Source organism: Lygodium microphyllum, chromosome 6 (genome assembly GCF_053477565.2).
Source record: "Lygodium microphyllum isolate KBCC chromosome 6, Lygodium_microphyllum_v1.1.10, whole genome shotgun sequence".
Lineage (NCBI taxonomy): Eukaryota > Viridiplantae > Streptophyta > Polypodiopsida > Schizaeales > Lygodiaceae > Lygodium > Lygodium microphyllum.
This window is the reverse complement of record NC_141140.1, coordinates 126,276,494-126,298,914: the sequence shown is the minus strand read 5'-3', so window position 1 is coordinate 126,298,914 and position 22,421 is coordinate 126,276,494. Positions and strand designations below refer to the sequence as shown.

Sequence of the window (22,421 nt, the reverse complement as noted above, 5' to 3'; positions counted from 1 at the left end):
CAAAGGAGAAAGGAAAGAAGGAACAATCAAGGAGACATTGTGTGACCCCTTGACTCACCATTACGTATTGCTAAATCCGTATATTCAACTCGAGACAATCTCATACAATGGTGAGTCACTAGCTATGGGAACCGACATTTGCTCCTCTCCCCAGTAGAAGATTCACATTTATTATGATGTGTGATTGATTGATTGAGAAGGAAGGGCCAAAATAAATAGAACAAAAATATGCTCTCAATATGATCAAGTCAGCCAGCAATAAATGCTAAATATGATCAATATGAAGACCATAAAAAATGCCTAAAATATCCTAAATAATCTAAGCCCTAAATCAAGCACAGACTCACACATGAGTTGACATATCTGCTAACAAAAGAAAGAGCCAAAAACTGACAATGAAAATATAGATAATCTTTGATGATAGAAGTGCAAGTAGGAAGTGTGATGCCTAATGAAGGGGAGGGCCAAGGAACCAAAAATGTAAATGTTTGAACTCGAAAATCCAACGTCAGATAGGAGATGCCAGGTGAAAGGTGGGTCTCCAAGGCAACCAAACTCAAGGATGGATTGTTGCCTGAAAGAGATTTGATGCCATGCAGGTGGATGTTGAGGTTAGAAGGGGAGAGCACCAAACACAAAGGGGAAAGGGCTCTAGAAGCTGTCACTTGTGTTTGAATCATGATGTTGATAGAGAAGGTGAAGCTCGCTACTATGAATGCAACCACACATAGGAAGGAGATTGGTGCCTAGCAACATGATGGTGGAAGGAGAGGGGCGAGAGAGAGATGATGGTCTCACAAAAGAAGTGGTGAGTACTGAATGAACGGGAGGTGCCGAATATATAGGCACAAACATGTCAGAATTTGCCAATTCTATGGGTAGTGCCCAATGTTTTAGTCTTTAGTTTTTTTTTAGTTCTTAGTGTGAACACAATGAAAGTTATAAGTTGTGTCACCACTCTTAGAGTTAGAGTCAGTTATCTAGTGGAGTTAGAGCTAGGTCTACCTTAGACCTATCTTGTACCTTTCATTCTCATTCTTTCAATTCAACAACTACAGTACTCTTTTGCTTCAGCACACTCTCATTGTTCTCTTGTTTCTCTCCTCCATAGCTAGTTGTCATTTTACTGTTGAGAGTCATTTCCTGTGGTCACGTCAGCAGTGCCATGTGGCAGCAATCGGACAGTTCGAATTCAGTTGGCTGCAGACTTGATTATTTCAGGTTATTTTCGGGGTATTATTTTCAGCCTTTAAAAGGTTGAGTTCTAGCAGTCTTGTCACATTGTTTCTGATAGATTTCAGCCTGCATTTTGGAAAGATTTCTCTCGGGGCTGATGGAGATTGAAATCCTCGAGGTGGAGACATACGCAGATATTTTCTTTGCACTTGTGTATAATTCTGCATTCTTATACAATATTCTTCATTGCAGATTTTCTGCGTTTCATTGTCTCTCTCTCTTTCTCTTCTCTCTGTTCACTCTTTGTCACGGTCATTTGCTTCCGCATTGCTTCACTCTGACATGGTATTAAAGCATTGAAGGATTGACCTAGGGTGGATTTATTTGAAGAGGAGTTTTCAGCGCGACCCAAGGCTGCGTTTCTAGTGTTCCAAGTGCAAGCATGTATGGTGCACATTAGAACAAGGTTGAGGCGAGCATGGGTGTGCAAGAAAAGAGAAGATTTGCTGAAGTTGTTGCTTTTTGGTGTTAGAGAAGAAAAAAGGTTGCATTTTTGGCCTTCAAGTGCAAAGTTTACGTTTTCATCGCCTTCGCCATGTGAAGATAGAATGGGATGAGTGAACCTCAACCCGTCCTACCGGCTCTTCCTTCAAAGCAAAAGCTTGATGGCGAGAACTACCGTATTTGGCGGGTTTTGATGCTTGCCATATTGGAGTCCTATGATATGGCGGAGCTTGTTATGGAGATTATCAATCGTCCTTCTTGGCACGATGAGTCCAAACTCTCTTTCAGTGAGAAGGCAGAGTTGGCAAAGGCTTAGGCACATTAGGATAAACTCAATGTACACATTCGCTCGTTTTTATGTCTCTCATGTACTACAGCTGTTATCTCTCATATAGAGCATTTGACGGTGGCTAGGGAGATATTGTTGGAGTTGGATTAGATGTATAATTGGATGACTGTCATGAAGCTTGTGTCTTTGGAAGTGCAAATGAGGACTATGAGTTTCAACAAGTCATTCTCCATGCGGGAGTATATCAACAAGCTAAGGCAGCTTCAAATGCAAGTCCAAAACACAAGGAAAGTGATCACTTCTAAAGACATGGTGATAACTCTCCTTTCATAATTACCGCCTTGCTCCAATGGTTTTTATTTTGCCTTGATTGCTTTAAGGCGGTTTGAGACTCTTTGGTAAGAAGAGTTGGTTCCTATGGTCTTGGACCAAGAGGAGCAATTGAAAGGCACCAATGCCTTGAAATTTGAAGCTTTGATTGGCCAATCCTCTCAGATGAAGGGGAAGGACTAAAAGAAGAAGAAGAAAGACAAATCTAAGAAGGACAAAGACAAGGAGTCTACTTGTCACATTTGTGGCAAAACAAGTCACTAGAAGAAGGATTGCCTCGATAAGGAGAAGAAGGAGAATGAGAAGAAGAAGAAATTTTCAAAGGGTTCCGGAGTGGTGGCGGCTCCCTCATCAGTTGCTTTCCTCCATTTGGAGATGGTTGAGGATTCAACTATGTTGGCTTTTGATGCTGCGTTGACTGCCCCATTTACTTGGGAGTGGATTGTTGACAATGGTGCCTCTAGGCACATGACCCCTTCTTCAGCAGGTGTTTACTCATTTGCGGCCTTCTCATGGTCAGATTCTTATTGGAGATAGTTCGTCTATTTTTATTCAGGGACGGGGCAACATGCGTCTTATTTTAGATGGGCGTGGTGGTGCCCATGCATTTGAGGTACTTTATGTGCATGCGTTGGGGTATCATCTTCTCTTGATGCACAAGATTTGTATCCTCGGTCTTTGGGTCGAATTTAATGTGGATTCTTTTCTGATTCTTGATTGAGGATTGAGAGCAAGTTCTTTCTTTAGGTTATGAGGAGAATGGAGTCTATAAGTTGTGGTCTTCTTTTGCCTTGACTTCTCTTCTTTTTACCTCTCAAACATAGTCCTAGCTTTGGCATGCTTGGTTTGGTCACGTCATTATGAATACCTTTGGAAGGCGTCTAAGAACCAGTTTATTCAAGGTTTACCAGATATTGTGGTGAGTTAGTAGCCTTGTGTATCCTTCATTCGTGGGAAGCGAACTCGTGATGTTGTTTCCAGCAAGGCTTTGAGATGGTCTTCAGTACCCTTGGAGCTTGTTTCCACCGATCTTTGTGGATTGATGAGGACAGAACCCCTTCGAGGGAATTTGTATTTCATGCTTATAGTAGATGATTACAGCAGGATGACATGGGTCTATTTCTTGAAGTTGAAGTCGAAGGCTTTCTCCAACTTCGAGGATTGGTTGCTCTTTGAGGAGAACCGATGGGGTCGGAAGCTGAAGACCTTACGATCGGATAAGGGTGGAGAATTTGTTTCTAATGAGTTTACTCAGTTTTGTGGAGATTGTGGCATACACCAAGAGTTTGCTAATACAAATACCCCTAAGAAGAATGGCATTTTGGAGCGGAAGAATCGCAGTGTGATCGAGATGGCCTGTACTATGATGGATCATCGTTAGATACATCAATGTCTATGGGCTGAGGCTGTGGCTACTTCAGTTCACATCCTTAATTGTTCCCGTACTTCCACTGTTGTTGGTATGACTCCTTTTGAGGCATACTTTGTATCAAAGCCCGATGTGTCTTATTTCAGGGTTTTCGGGGGTGATGCTTGTGTTCACATCTCGAAGACACAACGTGAAAAATTTGAAGCGGCTTACAGAAGACAGGTGTTTGTGGGCTATAGCTCCCAATCTCAAGGCTACAATTGCATGATCCTGTTAAGCGTGATATCTACACGAGCTGTGATGTTCGGTTCATGGAGGTTTGAGCCCCAGAGGGGGGTGAGAATCACTCTGTATCTTGGAGGTCCAGTGACAGCTGGCCCCAACGTCTGTTCCTCTCGAGCCTATGTCTCTTGAGGACTCTTCTTCAGATGAGGAGCCTACTATCGAGCCACTGGATTCACCACTTAGTCCTCTGTTGATGGTGGACCTTCCCGAAACTTCAGCAGATGGAGAGCTCTGAGGTGAGATTTGGCTTCCTCCTTGATGTCCGGTTCATGGAGGTTTGAGCCCCAGAGGGGGGCGAGGATCACTCTGTACTTGGAGATCCAGTGACAGCTTGGCCCCAATGTCTGTTCCTCTCGAGTCTATGTCTCTTGAGGACTCTTCTTCAGATGAGGAGCCTACTACCGAGCCACTGGATTCAGCACTTAGTCCTCTGTTGATGGTGGACCTTCCCGAAACTTCAGCAAATGGAGAGCTTTGAGGCGAGATTTGGCTTCCTCCTTGTTGGGTCCATGACACGCTTCGAGATTCAGGATTCGAGGGGGTCCCTGAGGAGTGGCAACCACAGGATGGACTGTGGAGGTCACGGCGGCACCAAGCACATACTATGGAGCTTATTTGCTCTAACTATTGTTTGATGTCCCGTGTTTTGGAGGATAGAGAGCCTACATTAGTGAAGGAGACTTTACAGTTTGATAACTGGTAGAAAGCGATGGAAGCGGAGTTGGAGGCTATTTAGCAGAATGACAGTTGGTCCCTTGTACCTCATCCCTCTCATAAGAAGGTGATTGGTGTCAAATGGGTCTTCAAGGCCAAGTACCATAGTGATGGCTCTTTGGACAAGCACAAGGCTCGCCTTGTTGCTGAAGGTTTTGCACAACGCCCAGGTGTTGATTTCCATGATACTTTTGCCCTCGCACGGCGTCTATTCGAGTTGTTCTTGCCTTGGCTGGTCATAGGAGATGGCTCGTCTTTCAGTTGGATGTAAAGTCGGCCTTCTTGAATGGTGATTTGAAGGAGGAGATCTATGTAGAGCAACCTCCTGGCTTTGGTTTCTCGAATGGGAAGGTTTACAGGTTGAAGAAGGCCTTATATGGCTTGAAGTAGGTTTTGTGTTCTTGGAATGAGAAGATTGATTCGTTTCTCCAAACCAAGTTGAGATATTGGCACTCTAGGGCCGATCTGTAGCTTTATGTGCACACTTTCGAGGGTGGTTGTGTGTTGTTTGTTTTGTATGTTGATGACTTGATTGCTATAGGTGATCATGCCCAGAAGGTTGAAGAGACGAAAGCAGACCCACATTAGAAGTTCAAGATGACGGATTTAGGACTTTTCCATTTCTTTTTGGGCCACGAGATTTATCAGTCTCAGAGGGGGATTTTCATCTCTCAGCAGAGATATGTACAACTCTTGGTGACTTTTGAGATGGAGGATTGTCGGTCCATTTCTACTCCTATGGATCCGAACTGGAAGGCCACTTCACATGCAGATTCTCCTTTGGCGGATGCTACCCGCTACCGTTAGTTGTTTGGATCATTGATTTGGCTCCTCAACACACGGGTTGTTCTATGTTTTGCTGTATGTCTCTTGGTTGGGTTCATGAGTGCCCCTCAAGAGGTACATTGGTAGGCTGCTCAAAGGATACTTTGGTTTCTGAGGGGGACTTTCGACCTCAGCATTTCCTATCCAGTAGGTACATGTGCTTTTGATCTTGTTCTTGCAGGTTGGAGTGATTCAGATTGGGCTAGTGATGTGGATCAAAGGGGGTCTACTTCAGATTATTGTTTTACCTTGGGTGCTCGTGCTATCTCTTGGAGTAGTAAGAAGCAGCCCACGGTAGTCCTTTCTTCGACCGAGGCACAGTATCGGGTTGTGTCTTCTACCATGTGAGACTGTGTGGCTTGGGCGGTTGTTGGAGGAGCTTGGTTGTCCCCAGACTCTGTTAGCCTGCTCTTATTTAGTCTCAGTCTGTCATCTCCTGGTTGTGAGCTCCTGTTAGAGTTTGACAGGAGACAGAGGAGCTCTGTCAGTGTGTTTTCAGGCTGCCTTAGTTTGTATGCAGCCCTGGGCATTTTACAGTCCAGATCTGGGCTGTTTTTGGGGTGACTGCCCATTATTTTGGGCAGTCGGACCAGATCTGGCCATAGTCGGCCAGATCTGGCCAGGTCGGCCAGTTTGCTGGCTGGGGGCTATTTATAGCTGCCCCCCCAGTCAGTCCAGCATTCATCTCATTCATGCTCTGCAGGTTCAGAACTCCTCCCTCCGTCTCCGTCTCCGGCATTGGTGCTGCCTCTGCTTCCAGTCTGTCCTGGTTCCCTCACTGACGCTCCGGGCTGCGTGCAGGGACTGTTCTGTCCATTCCAGTGTATTCAGCATTCATCTCAGTCAGTGCAGATTTTCTTCCTTCATTCTCTGCTTCCTCTCTCCTCTCCTCTGTGTTCGTGTTCTTCTTTCGCTGCGCACTCTCACATGGTATCATCGCCTGATTGAGAGCACGGAGGACGCGAGAAATACCTTACTGCTGCTGCCCACAGTTCCACAACAGCCAGGCGATTCCCTCAGACGGCTGCCAACAGGTCTATTCCAGCCAGGCGACTGCATCAGAAGGCTGTACAGCCTGCGTTTGCTGTACACAGGGGCTGCCACGTCATCCAGTGACGCAGCAACCCTGCGTTTGCTGCCAGGCGACCTCTTCTGCTGCAGGGCGACCCTCCTCTAGCTTGCGTTTTGCTGTTTTGCAGGTCGCTCCTACCCCGGCTGCTCTTATCCTGCAGGTGACCTTTGTCTGGGCAAGTTTCCGGTGCTGGTGGTCTCGATTCTGGTGTTCTGCATCAGATCTATTTGCGTTTTGCAGATCTAGGTGGTTGTAGGCACTCTCTGCCTGCATCTTGGTGGTTGGTGACCACACTGTTGGTCCTATTTCGTCAGCGGCACACCTTTCTTGGTATTTTGCAGATTGGAAGATGTCTTACCAGTTCTCAGGCTTTGAAGACTCAGAGGATGAGCTTCTTTCTCATCATTCCTCTGAGCGGAGGCGGGACTATCGTGAAGTTCGTCATCGGGAGGACCCCCCTCGCACTCGTCCTTCTTCAGTCCATACATCTCAGAGGGTTCCATCTACTGCGAAGGTTTCTTCAGTGAAGACTGCATCAACTGTGCGGATGCCTTCCCTGATCCCCTATATACAGGTGCCGATTCTCCCTTCCTTTCCGAAGGAAGACAAGTTGGATGGTTCCAACTATTCCCTATGGTCATGCAAGGTGGCTTGCATTCTTGATACCTTTGATCTATGGGATCTTGTTTCTTCGCCCATTGACCGACCCCGTGGATTCGTCCGATGGCACCTCTATGGACCGTGCAGCCTTATGGGATAGGCTCAACTCGCGAGCCCGTTCCTTTCTTTTTATGAGTCTCCATGATTCAGTTCTTGTACATGTTCACAGGTTAAAGACCGCGGCAGAAGTATGGACAAAGCTTGCGTCTTTGTATCAGCACAAGACATTTGCCCACAAGATTTCCCTGGAGAAGAAGTTGCGGATGCTCAGTCTTGATGGTTCTTCTTCCATGAAGGAGCACATCACGAAGATGGAGGATATGCGAGGCGAGCTAGCCTCTCTTGGTCGTCTGATATCGTCTGAGGATATGGCGATGATTCTGTTGACTCAGCTACCATCACCCCGCTATGATGTCTTCTACACCAGCCTCATCACTTCGAGGACCCGTGAGACACTTCTATGGGAGGAACTTTCCCTGCTTGTCTTGGAGCATGACGAGCGACTCAAAGAGGTGGGAGCCAGTGGCTCCACCAAGGCATTTACGGCCGGCATAGGTGGCGGCAAGAAGAAGAAACAAAAGAAGGAGAAGGCCAAGGACAAGAAGGAGGAGGACAAGAAGGATGCGAAGGAGAAGAAGCCCAAGTGTCCCCATTGTGGGAAGGGCACTCATCCCGAGGAGAAGTGTTGGCAGAAGTATCCCCATTTGAAGCCTAAGGAGAAGGACTCGAAGGCGGCCCCAGCCACAACAGAATCTACGTTTGTGCATCTCTTTGTTGAGGAAGACACTGCCCTAGCTTCTACCACACAGGAGAAGCCTTGGCTTGTCGACAGTGGAGCATCTTCACATATGACCTTCCGTCAGGATTGGCTTCAGGATCTTTGTTCCAGAGGGGGTACAGTCACCATTGGTGACAATTCTACAGTTCCTGTTCATGGAGTGGGGACTTTACCTATGTTTTCTGACAGGCGGTCTTCCTCCGCCAAAGTGCTCTATGTGCCTGATTTGGGTTTTAACCTATTATCTGTGCATGGTCTTACTCAGTTAGGTACCCGAATCATTTTTACTCAGGATGCAGTCACAGTGGAGGATGCTTCTACAAGTGATGCCCTTTGGACAGGTACACAGGAGGGTGGGCTTTATACGCTCACAGCCTTGGCTGCGCGGACTTCCCATGAGCTTGGGCTGCTCTGGCATGCTCGGTATGGTCATTTGAACCTTGATTCTCTTCGCCGGTCTTCTAGGAGGAAGATGGTGCAGGGACTTCTTGATTTCCCTCCTCTTCACACTTTGTGCCCTAGCTGCTTGAGGGGCAAGCAGCACCGGCAGCCTCACCCGCAGGTTGCTTCTAGGAGGGCTACTTCACCGCTTGAGTTGGTTCATACCGACCTTTGCGGACCTATGGGCATGGCCTCCCTTGGGAAGGCCAAGTATTTGATGCTGATTGTGGACGACTTTAGTCGTTATGTTTGGCCTTATTTCTTGGAGTACAAGAGCGAGGCGTACTTCCGTTTCTGTGAGTGGCAGGTGTTTGTGGAGACCCAAACAACTTCCAAAGTCCGTGGTGTTCGAGCTGATCACGGTGGAGAGTTCACTTTTCACCTTTTCTCTCAGTTTTGCAGGGATCATGGTATTCGGGTGGAGTATTCCCATCCGAACACACCATCAGAGAATGGTGTGGTGGAGCGTGCGAATCGGACCATGATTGAGATGGCCCGATCTATGCTGGAGCATAGGAGTCTTCCTCATTTCCTTTGGGGTGAGGCGGTGGCTACAGCGGTGCATATACGCAACCGCTCTCCGACTTCGGCGTTACAAGACATGACTCCATATGAGGCTTTCTTTGGAAAGAAGCCTTCCGTGTCCCATTTTCGCATCTTTGGGTGCGATGCTTTTGTCCATGTGGACAAGAAGAAGAGGAAGACGAAGTTCGACTCTAAGTCGAGAAAGCTTATCTTCGTTGGTTATAGTACGACCACGAAGGGATATCGGCTCTACGACCCGACGACGCGGCAGGTTGAGGTGAGCAGGGATGTGATCTTTGATGAGGCTTCGGCCTCTGAGGATCCTATTGATGGTTCTATTTCCGATGTTTCTTCATCATCGACGGACCCCCCCCCCCCCCCCCCCCCCCCCACCTTCTCTCCCTTCCCTTCCTTCCAGGATCACCCTTAGCACCCCCCCTATTCCTCCTCCTCCTCCTTCGGCTTTCCTTTCCCCTTTGGTGGATGTGCCTTCGTCTTCTACGAGCTCTTCTACCGCCTCTTCGGGATCTTCACGGGATATACAGCCTTCTTCAGATGCGGAGGATTTACCTTCACTTGGTGAGGGGGAGTCCCTCTCCGATTTGGGTGCTTTAGAGGTTCCGGAGACCCCTTGGTCTCCCTCACAGAAGGAGTCTCTTAAGATTCCTTTATGGTATCGTCGGCTCATGCAGGATTCAGGTGTTACTCACTTTCCTGCTTCTTCTACAGGTCCTCGTCGATCAGCCTGTTTACAGGCCCAGCGGGACAGTTCACTATGTGTGAACTATGCTCTTCTGTCACAGATTCTTCAGGATTCCGAGCCTTCCACTGTGGAGGAGGCTCTTGCACAGGATATTTGGAGACAGGCTATGCAGGCCGAGCTCGACTCCATCGAGCGAAACCATACGTGGGAGCTTGTTCCGCGTCCCGCGCAACGGAAGGTGATTGGTGTGAAATGGGTCTTTAAGACCAAATATCTTGCAGATGGCTCCTTGGACAAGCATAAAGCTAGGCTTGTTGCCAAGGGTTTTGCCCAGCGTGCAGGGTTGGATTACTTTGAGACTTTTGCTCCTACAGCTAGGATGTCCACCATCCGAGTGCTTTTGGCTCTTGCTGCTCACCACCGTTGGCTTGTCTATCAGATGGACGTCAAGTTTGCTTTTCTGAATGGCGTTCTTGAGGAGGAGATTTATGTTTCACAGCCTCCTGGTTTTCTTGTGCAGGGGAAGGAGGATCATGTCTACAGGCTGCGGAAGGCTCTTTATGGCCTAAAGCAGGCTCCTCGTGCTTGGCACCAGCGGATTGACCGCTTCTTTCTACAGAGTGGCTTTGCGCGCTCCGCTTATGATCCCAACCTCTACTTACGGGTTGTGGATTCTCTTTCGGTGTTCCTCATCTTGTATGTGGATGATCTTATTATTACAAGGAGCGACACTCGGCAGGTGGAGCATTCTCGGTCCATTCTACAGCAGGAGTTTGACATGACGGATCTAGGGATCCTTCACTTCTTTCTAGGTCTGGAGATCTATCAGATGGCACAGGGCATTTTTATCTCGCAGCACAGGTACATCTCCGAGCTTCTTTCGGAGTTTGATATGGCTGAGTGTCGTCCTATCTCATGCCCTATGCACCGTGAGTCCAAGCTTTTGACAGCTGGAGTTCCTCTTACCGATCCCACCCGTTACAGGTGCCTTGTTGGTTCTCTTATCTGGCTGCTTCACACTCGGCCGGATATCTCCTTTGTGGTGGCTTTATTGTCTTCCTTTATGCAGACTCCTACCCAGGATCACTGGCAGGCGTCCTTGCGGGTTCTTCGCTATTTGCAGGGGACTCGATCCTTTGGGATCATGTATGGAGATGGGATTACCCTTTCTGGATGGAGTGATTCTGATTGGGCAGGTGATGTGGATTCGCGACGATCCACTACAGGTTATGCTTTCACCCTTGGATCTGGTGCTGTCTCTTGGAGCAGCAAGAAGCAGCCTACTGTGGCACTTTCTTCTACAGAGGCTGAGTATCGGGCCCTATGTTCGACCGCTATGGAGGCAGTTTGGCTCCGTCGCTTACTCGCGGAGATTGGCTTTTCCCAGACCGGACCTACGGATCTGCGCGTGGATAACCAGAGTGCTCTTGCTCTGGCCAAGAATCCGGTGTTTCATGCTCGTACGAAGCACATTGAGGTTCAGTATCACTATGTTCGAGAGCGGATCGTGGATTCGGAGCTGGTGGTGGTCTATTGTCCTACGGCGGCCAATGCAGCTGATCTCTTTACGAAGCCTTTGCCTCAGGCTTCTTTGCTTCATCACATGCGGTTCTTGGGTCTTCAGACTCTCCCAGGAGTTGAGAGGGGGTGTTAGCCTGCTCTTGTTTAGTCTCAGTCTGTCATCTCCTGGTTGTGAGCTCTTGTCAGAGTCTGACAGGAGACAGAGGAGCTCTGTCAGTGTGTTTTCAGGCTGCCTTAGTCTGTATGCAGCCCTGGGCATTTTACAGCCCAGATCTGGGCTGTTTTTGGGGTGACTGCCCATTATTTTGGGCAGTCGGACCAGTTCTGGTCAGTCGGACCAGAACTGGCCAGTCGGACCAGATCTGGCCATAGTCGGCCAGATCTGGCCAGGTCGGCCAGTTTGCTGGCTGGGGGCTATTTATAGCTGCCCCCCCAGTCAGTCCAGCATTCATCTCATTCATGCTTTGCAGGTTCAGCACTCCTCCCTCCGTCTCCGTCTCCGGCATTGGTGCTGCCTCTGCTTCTAGTCTGTCCTGGTTCCCTCACTGACGCTCCGGGCTGCGTGCAGGGACTGTTCTGTCCATTCCAGTGTATTCAGCATTCATCTCAGTCAGTGCAGATTTTCTTCCTTCATTCTCTGCTTCCTCTCTCCTCTCCTCTGTGTTCGTGTTCTTCTTTCGCTGCGCACTCTCACAGACTCGTCCTACTATCTTACAATGCGACAATGAGAGTTGCATTGTCTTGGCCCAAAATCTTGTATTCCATGCTCGGACAAAGCACATAGAGATCCAGTATCACTTCATCAAGGAGAAGCTTTTGGATGCGACCATTGATGTGGAATAGTGTAAGATTGAAGACAATCTTGTAGATTTGTTTACGAAGGCACTCCTCTAGGCTTTGCTTCACCGACTTTCCAAATCCCTCCATCCGATTCCTTGCCCAAGATCTGAGAGGGGGTGTTGAGAGTCATTTCCTTTGGCCACGTCAATAGTGCCACGTGGTAGGCTGCCATGTGGCAGTAGTCAAGCAGTCCGCTGTTGCATTTAATGCAGTCGACTTGATTATTTCAGGTTATTTTCGGGGTATTATTTTCAGCCTTTAAAAGTCTGCGTTTCCAGTAGTCTTGTCACATTATTTCTAACAGGTTTCAGCCTGCTGATTGCGTAGATTGCTCTCGCTGTTGACAGAGATCGAGATCTTGGAGGTGGAGACATATATAGATATTTTCTCTGCATCCTTGTATAATTCTGCATTCTTATACAACATTCTTCATTGCAGATTTTCTACGTTTCACTATCTCTTTCTCTCTCTCTCTCTCTCTCCTCTCTCTATTCACTCTTTGTCATGGTCTTTCGCTTCTGCATTGCTTCACTCAGACATTTACAACCCCTGTTATCAGAGCAAGGTTCTATGCGCTAATTCAGTTCAGCCACTGTCAGTCGGCGCGGCCTCGCCTAAGGTCTTGTTGCTGTCAGCTTCCTCTCTAGCTGAGGAAGAGAAGGATGAGATGCTGCTATTTTTAGCTTGTGCACAGCCCTACATGCAGTCCTACACACATTCTTGTATGCAGCTTGCATGTGGCCGGAGGAGCTACCGTTTTGGAGGAGCTGTTGCTATTCTCAGCTTTGCCCTTATTTTCTCACCTTTGCTCGCCATATTCTCAACCATGTCTACGATTTTTCGCAAACCCTAAAAAGTGTAGAATCCCTACTTTTTAGGTTTGGGTTTTTTTTGAAATTTTTGCAACTTTCCATCCATCTTGGCCATCTTTTTCCGAATTGCAGCTCGTGCCATTCAAAATTTAAGGCTTTTGTCAATTTTCAGTCTCGGAGTTCAAATTGAAGACCAATTTGAAGAAACTTTTCAATTTCTTTGAGATTCATGCCCAAAATTTTGGAGCTTTTGCTCTATTTGCAATCCCATGTGAAGATCTTCATTGGAAACATTGCTATTGCACGATTTGATCGACATTTGTATGTACCTCGAGGTGACATTAGTGTAAAAATTTAAGTTGTAAGGTACAAATTTTTTAATTTTTTTGAAAATTTTTGAAGGAATTTGAGGCTTTTGCTCAACATGCATTCAAAGCAACAAAAAAGTGGTACAATAGCTTTTAATTGTTGTTATAGTTAAATTGAGTATAAAATTTTAGAAAATTCAGTAAATTTCGTTTAGAATCGGCATTAAGTTGTTGTTTGTACTTTTGAGGGCACACATTATGGGTTTGGTGTGGTATAGTAGTGCATTGCTGTTATTTCTTGGCAGAGTGGTGATTTGGGTCAAATTGGTCACAGTTTGGCATTTGTGCGACAGCTTTGTGCTGGTTGCGTTATCCCAAGGGGATTCTCGGTACTGTGAGGAGCATAGTCTATACTTTAGCAGAGAAGTATTTGGCTGTAGATTTTTGTCCATTATTGACAACATTGCATGTCAAGGGACTAATGACTAGAGCAATATCCTTGGTGTCCTCACTCAGGAGGACAAACTTGATGGATCTATCTGTTGTGGAGTTTTATGGTTTGTAAGCTTTTTGTAGTGAAAGACTTGTGGGACTATGTTACAGGTGATTTGCAACAAGGAGGTCTTGCACCTCATATACCTCAACGTAATGCTAGAGGACAGGCTGTTGGTGCTGCTGTCTCTCCTTCCTCTCCTATTGAGGATTAGAGGAGATGGGACTCAAATGATGCACATGCACTTTCTTTGATTGCCTTGTCAGTGAAAAGATCGATCGTTCCACACATCCAATAATGTAAGATCTCAAAATCAGCACAGGATGTACTTAAACGTACGTTTGCAGCACATAATGAGGCCAGAATATCTTATCTTTGTAGAGAGTTGGCCAATGTGAGCAAGGATGAGGGTGATAGTATGAGAGATCACCTTACTCACATACTTGATTTGTGCGAGTAGTTGCTCAATGTGGATGAAATCATGTAGGATGTTGAATTGGTAAACATCACATTGAACTCTCTTCCAAGGTCGTATCCTTGTTTTCACGCCTCTTTGATGTTTTCTTTGGGGGGAGGGGATAGTAGCCCCTTACATTTGTGGAGTTGGAAGGCCTCTTGTTGCAAGAGAAACGTGGCTATGCTTTCTAAGTTCAAAGGCAAAGGAAGAGTCAAGCAAAATGCAAAAAAATTGCGAAAGGGTGATGTGGGGCAGCCATCAAATAACTGTACATAGAAAAGTCTAAAAAGAAGGGGAAATGTCATTATTGCAAGAAGCCAAATCACTATATTGATGAATGCAATAAGAGATTAGCCAAAGAGAAGAAAAAGGACTCCAGTTTGGTTGTTCAAGAAACATCAGCCAGCAAATCTATTGATGGTGATGCCTTAACAAATTTTGTGGAGGAGGATTATGCATTTTTGACTTGCTGTTATGATTCTTTAATGGCCGATTCAACATTTAACGTTGCTAAAACACAACAAATATGGTATTTTGATAGTAGAGCTTCAAAGCACATCACTTTTAGCAAGTGTTTTTTTCCCTCTTTGCATGTAGTCCTTATTGGTAAGTGTGTTATATGCACGAACAACAATAGTTGCATTTTAAACATCTTGTTGCAAAGCTTGAGCTTGAATCTGGCTTGAAAGTGCAGACACTTTGCACCGATAGAGGGAAGGAGTATACATCTCGTGCTTTTGAGACATATTTACTTGATCGTGGCATTACATATCAAAGCCATTGTTAGAATGACTCCTTAGTAGAATGGTGTTGTTGAAAGGAAGAATCACACTTTTATGGAGATGACTCATTGTATGCTCAAAGGCAAGGGGTTATCTCATAAATTTTGGTTAGAAGGCCTTCAGTGTGTAAATCACGTGTTGAATCGTGCATCCAATAAGATGCTAAAGACGATCACCTCATTTGAAGCATGGCATGGCAAGAAACCCAAGGTTGACTACTTTTTGCATAGCTTATGTACATGTTTCAAAAGAGCTTTGTGGGAAGCTTGATGACAAGGTTGTAAAATGCTTGTATGACCCATGCACAAAGAAAGTTTTAGTCAGTAGTAGGGATGTCATATTTGTTGAAAATGCTGCATTTTCACATTATCAATTTCAAATGCTAGCCACCTATGGCATTGGTGATGTCTTTGATGGTCTCTTCCACTCTCTTTGGAGTTCATGTTTGCTGCAAATGGCTGGACAACGATAACACAAGTTGTTGTAGTTTGTGATCAGTTATCAGATCAACAAGTGATCAGTTTATGATTAGATTATGATCCGTTTTCAATTGTTTACAGTTGGTTCCATGTTGAACAGTATGCTAGTAAATGCCATTGACAGTTTTAGCCCTGGTTTACTTTGAGAATTTGCTTTATTATGGTTGCGGAGTCAGAATAGTTGAGAAACATGAGTTATGGATGCATTCGATGGGTTTCTAATTCTCACTATTACTTGATGTTTATGCTCGTTGAAAATTTTCAGCAAGGTTCAGGGCATGTGGCATGGTTAGACAACAATGGCTAATGTTATGACTATGATGCCCCATGAAATTAAGTGCAATATGCTTTTCTTTTGGCACAATGCTATAATCTTACTGATGACATTTAATTAAGATATTAAATATATGTGCAAGGTTGTTTGGTACATGTGATGCACATGGCAATCATTTCATAGTAAAAGGCAAGGATCCTAAGCATGCTGTGAGTGTCAAAGGCACAAGTTGTAATAAGTTATACTTGACATGTACTAGGTGCTACCTCGTGTTAGATTTTAGCCTAGACAACTAATGTCAGTGGTGACATTAGAGACTATGCATTAATTAATCAATTAATTAATTAATGTTGGTGTAAGAGTCAATAATTGCTCAGGGATACTTGGAATATGAATTAGTCTAGCTAATTTAATTATTGGTTGGTGGAATTAATTTTTTGAGCAATAGAATAATTATTAAATTTCTTTTTAAAATTAATATTTTAAAAATAATTTAATAAGCTAGATAATACTAAAAAATAGAATAAGAAGGTTGCCACCTGGCAAAACTTACCCATGCAAGTGAAAAAAACGTTTTTTGAGGTTGTTGGAAGTTTGTTTCAACAATTGTATGACAGAAGGAGATTATTAGAGAGGAAGAAGGAACTATTGATGTGATTTGCAGCCACCAAGGATTAGTCCTACAACATGTGACAACAATTTGGAGCCCTCTAGGAGTAGGAGACAGTAGAGCCCAAGGTCCTTCCTAGTGTAGATCATAGCAAACAGGAGAGGGCACCAATCTTTTTGTTGGTCCTAAGCTGTAGGTGACATCTTCCATGGCTGTTTTAATACATTTTTTCAGTTTTCCTTGCGATGAAACCTTGAAATTTCTCTTTCTATAAGATTCTTTGTCATCCCCTAGCGATCTCTTAAGTTATCTTAGTATTTTTAGTAGTTTGAGCCATTAGAGAAAAATATTTCAGTCAATATCTGTTTATTGTAAATCCTCATTCACAATAGAAACAAGGGTTTTGATAGCTGCCTTGGGATGCGCTCTTAGAATTGAGGGCTTAGGACTTGACATCTAGTAGTTGAATTTGAGGGAGATTTAAGAGGCCAATCAACCGATATTAGATTTAGGGCTAAATTTGTCTTTCAAGATCACTTAGTAAATTCATGAACGAGCAATGACACACACTTTCCTTTATAGACAACCAATCAATTTTATATCTTGAGTTGTGTATAGAAATTCTAATTCTTTAGTACTTTAGTTGCTTCCTATTATCTGGACGTTTGAAATGTGCTTGGACTTATGGTTACAAAATGTTGTATTAGATTGTGACCCTCCTAACATTGCCCATGTCATTGAGGTTCGAACTTTCCTTGAAAGCTTGGATATTTTCAATCTTGCCAAGGTCATATAGCTCTAAAGGAGAGTAAGTTTTCAAGGGATGAGTATTACTTGTATGTATGTTTTCTCCACATGCAATACTGATTCTTCACATGGATCATCCATGCTGCCGAATTGGCCTTCTAAAAGGCCTTTGGTGTGGGGAAGAAGCAAGAAAAATTTGGAATCCATTGATTTGTGAAGGGTCTGCTCTAATATTGACTTTAACGCACAACTTGAGATGTTTTTCTTCTTAAAGTTCCTCCACTCCTTATCATCAAATACTTCCATATTTCCACTTCTTTTGTTGGTAATTTACAGGGTAGCTATAAATTCATTACACCCTCTCCTCCTGGAGCTCTTCTTTCATTTCAAGAATAAGAAGCAAGCCATACAATGTATTGTTGTTCATCAACGAAGAAATAAAAAATTTTCCTTCTATACTCATCTTGTAAAGAAATCAATTGTTTTTGTTGCATAGCAAGTGATGCATGTGTGCACATACATCTTTACATGATCTTATGAGAGAAAACTACTTCTACTCACTCTTTGGTTGGAATTGAGCTTGATGACCTATAGGTAGGGCTGCAACAACTAGTAGCTGGCACCACGCTGGGTAATAGTAGGGTCGGAACACCTCTAGGAATGTGGGTTGTAGGAGAGAGATGGCAGATCAGATGAGAGAGTTATGAGAGAGAGATGAGTGATCCAAAATGATAATGATCAAAAGGAGAGGGATTGGATGGGTGCCCACAACATGCCCTTTTGTTGGGGATTTTTGGGTGTTTGTCCTATTGAGGGAAGACTACGAAAAATGTTTTTGGGGCTGTTTTCCACTTCCTCTATCAGGGTTTTTGGGCATTTGTCGTATTGAGTGAAGATGGTGCCTTTTTTGTAAATAAATCTTTTTGGGGCTGTTTGTAATTAGGCTTAAATGCATGATAATTTTGCGCTAATGCATGTCTTTAATTCTAGTGTCTCAACCTGCTGGTCACTGTGCACAAAGTACTAAAACTGTATTGCAGCTAGCTAGCAGCCTTACCCTGTCCAAAACATAGGAACGCCAAAGCTTAGCATAAGGCAACACAACCTCAACCTCAAGCATCACATGTCTTCATTTGGACAATTCACACCATGTTACAATGAATGGTGAAAGAGAGGAAGCTCATAACTAATAGCATTTTACAAGGAACAGTGATAGCAATAATGTTGGTAAACTATAGCTCTGAAGCACAAAAGTAGATGGAAAGAGGAATTCACAACAAGTTTCAATAAAAATTGTTGAGTGTTAGTTCACACACTTGGCGGAATGCCAAAGGGTGGTTGCTCTTGTTGAGCATCTTGAACTTCAGCTTGTGTCCTTGGCTTGCCTGTATAGAAAGGCTTTTGACTCTAGCTTGAACTCCAAATTTCAGTCTGGCTTGGCTCTATACATAGTCTGCACGTCACTATTGTGCTAACATTGCTTGAGGCTTGGAGAGAAATGGTGATCATTATGAGGTTTACGCGTGTGTGCACACACACAATTTGTGTGTGTGTATGTACATACATACGTTTATGTGTATATGTATGTATGTATGTATGTGTGTGTGTGTGTACATACATATATATGGACACACACACACGTGTAAAGAGAGAGAGAGAGAGAGAGAGAGAGAGAGGGGGGGGGGGAAAGCTTGCTAAGTTGGAATGTCTCTTACATTCACAATTGAACGTTAAACACATTGATCTCCTTTCTAGGAAGGACTTGGTCCCTTGGCATATGACACTTTTTGGAACTGCTTTGCCATGACTTTTTGTACTCTTTTAATCATTTGACTTTTTGTTCTCTTATGGTCATTTGGTACTTTTGTAGTCATTTGATAAAATATGAATTACTTGTTACGCGCACACAGAGAGAGAGAGAGCTTTCAGCCAATAGGTTCCGAGTGCTTGGGCTATGGATGTATCCAAAGGAGTGGATCCTTGGACATTCCAAGTTTGTGGACCCTGTGCAGGCTGATATGAAAGTGCTCTTTCCTTTCTTACACTTCTGTAGGTTCCGAGTGCTTGGGCTATTGATGTGTCCAAAGGAGTGGATCCTTGGACATTCCAAGTTTGTGGACCCTGTGCAGGCTGATATGAAAGTGCTCTTTCCTTTCTTATGCTTCTGGGGTTATTGGTATATATGGACCATGAGGAATGCATTCATATTTGATGCTTCATCAGGTGTGCAGAGTCATATAGCCCACTTGAAAGGACTTCTCCATTGGCAACTCGATTTGATTGAGTTAACAGATATTCTTCCTCGACAGGATTTGCGTACTTGGCACACTGCAGTTTCTTCTGCCCCCCTTTAGTCACTCTGCTTCCTTTGTACCTTGACTGTGATGTCTCAGACTATGCATGATGGCCTAGAGCCCTCATGTATCTTGTAACCATGTAAGCTTGTACTTTTTTCGTAGTTAATACAATTACCTAGAGAGAGAGAGAGAGAGAGAGAGAGAGAGAGAACTTTCAGTGTGTTTGGCTTGGCTGTATAAAGTGTGATGTGAGTGGGGAGGGTTTCCAATTTTGTAGGGGCAAGAGGTGAGTGGTTCGGGGAAAGGCGACAAGGTGGACTGTAATGACCAGTTGAGCACGTGACATGGCTATGCAAGGTAGCTCCTCTGTGCACGTGCGTGTATGTACTTGTAAGTGTGGGGGATGCTTGGAAGGCATTCGAGCAGCCCTGCCGCTTGCAATGCCTGCTGCCTGATGATGTGGCAGTTTGACCTGTAGGTTGGCTGGCCCTCCTGTCTGATACTGCTTATCTGGTTGCTCCACTTGTCCTGCCACACACTTGTGGGTTTCACTGCTTGCGTCTGTTGCAGCATGGCTGTCCAGGCTGCTACCTTGTCACAAGGTCTTCTTTCACAATCACTTGTGTGTAGCTTTCTTTGGAAGTATTGTGGCCTATACTGACATGCGTAGGTGGGTTACAGCTTGCCACGAGAAAAAGGGTGAAATCTTGCAAGTTCAGTTTAATGTACCCAGTGGAAACCATTGTTCTGAGAATTAGACATGTTAGAATCGACCTCTAGATGATAGGAACTCATTAGAAAAAGTTCTTACTCAGAGCCATAGTCATCCAAAGAGATCACAGTTGTTAGCAAATTTGGCTAGGAGGCAGAATTGTATTGGTGTTGTGTTTTTGGATTTCCTTGCATTCTATTGTTGCTCTGTGGGTATTTAAAAGGAGAATTCGTTTTTTGTTATGAACTCGTAGTCTGTGCCTAGCCAATGTGAACATCATAGATTGGAAACTTTGTTAATGGGTGCAAGAACCAGGAAGCTTCCATTGTATTGTGAGACTTGTGCAACTGATGGATTATTTCAGTTAGACAGCCTGGCCTTTAGCAACATAGATATCCTGGATTGGATTGAAGAGTCACGGTTGTCAATAATGTGTCTTTACTTCTTTATTTTTTTTCAGAGAAATCTGTCTGCACTTATCAATGCCTGATGACAACAAATTGCTGCAGATTTTAGATTCTGTTGAGGATGGAGGTCTTAAGGCCTTTGCTGCAACGTGCAAAGAATTAAGGGATCTGCGAGTTTATCCGGGACGAGGACAAGGTGTGTCTGAAGAGGGGCTTGTGTCTATTGCTGAGGGCTGCCCAAAACTTATTTCTATCCTGTACTTCTGTGGGCAGATGACAAATGATGCTGTGGCAACCATGGCCAGGAACTGCCCTATGCTGGAGAGCTTTCGGCTGGCTACATTGGATCCACAAGCACCTGACTGTAAAACAAATCAGCCAATGGACGAAGGCTTTGGAGCTATTGTAAGGAATTGCAGAAATTTACGTCGACTCGCCCTTTCTGGCATGCTTACTGACAGAGTGTTTGAGTACATAGGATCATTTGGAGGCAAGCTTGAAAGGCTGTCAGTAGCTTTTTCTGGAGGAAGTGATGAAGGCATGCAGTGTGTACTGCATGGATGTACAAGTTTAGCGAAACTTGAAATCAGAGACAGCCCATTTGGAGATGCGGCTTTATTGTCTGGTCTACATCGTTATGAATTTATGAGATCTCTGTGGATGTCAAATTGCAAAGTCACGGTGCAAGGATGCACTTTCTTGGCTCAGCAGAAACCCTGGTTAGTTGTAGAGTGGATCGAAGGAGGTGAGAGAGAAAAAGCAGTTAAGAGTCTCTATGTCTATAGGTCTGTTGTTGGCCCTCGAAAGGATTTACCTCCCTTTGTCACAATACTTTGACAAGATCTTCCAAAACAGCCCTTTTATGGTTATCTGTAATTTTCAAACAAGACATGCCTTGGTCTGCTATCCATCTCTTCATGGATGAGCAGATAAAGCCTTTAGGTTGGTGTTGCCTTCTAGAGAATGAAGGTAATGAGGTATTTGCTCTGTTAGTAAAAGTGGACAAACATAGGATTCAAGTTTTTTTCATGTCTGAAGGTCCCTAGGGCTACCCGAGTCAGGTTCAACAGCATTCAGAGTGGATGTTACAAGGGGCGAATGAAAAGGTGGACAGGCGAAAGCTTTTTTCCTTTGGTTGTTAAAGTCTGAGGAGCAGTGAAAGCTTTGTCGTGCTGTTTCATTATTTCATTTCAGTTGTCCGAGCACTTGTTTTTCTGGGTACTTCACCCAAGATAATTGGTGCCTCACAGTATATTCTGTTCATACAGCTTTGCCTTCTCAAGTTGGTTATTCAACTTTCAGATTCGTCCATCTGTTATAGTACTTTCTAGTCACTTGCACAAGTGGGTTTTTTATTGATTACTAAGTCTTCGTTTGAACCTGGCAGTGGTTAATTGGAAGCAGTGTAACCACTGACCTTATGAAGTGCTTAAAAAGATATGAGCCTCTGCTTAAAAGGATTGAGCCTTTTGAGAAGCTTGCGAATATAATTGTATGTGCTATGGAGGGCTACAACTTGAGAGATTGATGTTTGCATTAAAAAAGACGAGTTTTTGGTATTCATCGCCATATTTCTTTTTGGAATTTTGATAGCTAAATGTGCATATGACTGTGTTTGTGATTTGAGAGCTAGAGATTGCATATAAGGCTTTGAGATACAATGGCGGCAAGTTGTGATAGGAGTTGATCGTGGATTATGTCCATATCTAGTCTCCAGTTCAAGATTAAGACGATTAGTGCGATGAGTGCCATATTCTCAGGACTTTGGTGTTATCTTGGATTCTCTAGAGGTGTCAATAGAGGCCTCGGCGGGAGTTGTGGAAGTTGATTATTAGAGCTTACGTTAGGTAGTGTGAGTGAACTCTTTGGAATTCTCGTTGGAAGTTCCTAGGCTCTTCATTTTAGGAATCGAGCACTGGAGGCATACATCTAGTGTATTTCATCTTGCTTTTGCTCCTGGCATTCATTTAGTGCTCCTATTGAGGCGTGTCTGTAAGTGCCTCGAGTTTTC

At 44.4% G+C, this 22,421-nt stretch overlaps 1 protein-coding gene across 2 annotated transcripts in view; it reads left to right on the top strand.

Annotated features, from left to right (window-relative positions):
- The window catches only part of LOC148035094 (protein AUXIN SIGNALING F-BOX 2-like), a 48,809-nt gene extending 26,942 nt beyond the window's left edge, over positions 1-21,867 (top strand). For both annotated transcript variants that reach the window (XM_087680050.1, XM_087680049.1), the window contains one exon: positions 20,513-21,867. In XM_087680050.1, coding sequence (XP_087536176.1) covers positions 20,513-21,247 — 735 coding nt within the window. In that variant the 3' untranslated portion in view covers positions 21,248-21,867. The remainder of the gene's footprint in view (positions 1-20,512) is intronic.
- The last annotated feature ends 554 nt before the right edge of the window (positions 21,868-22,421 follow it).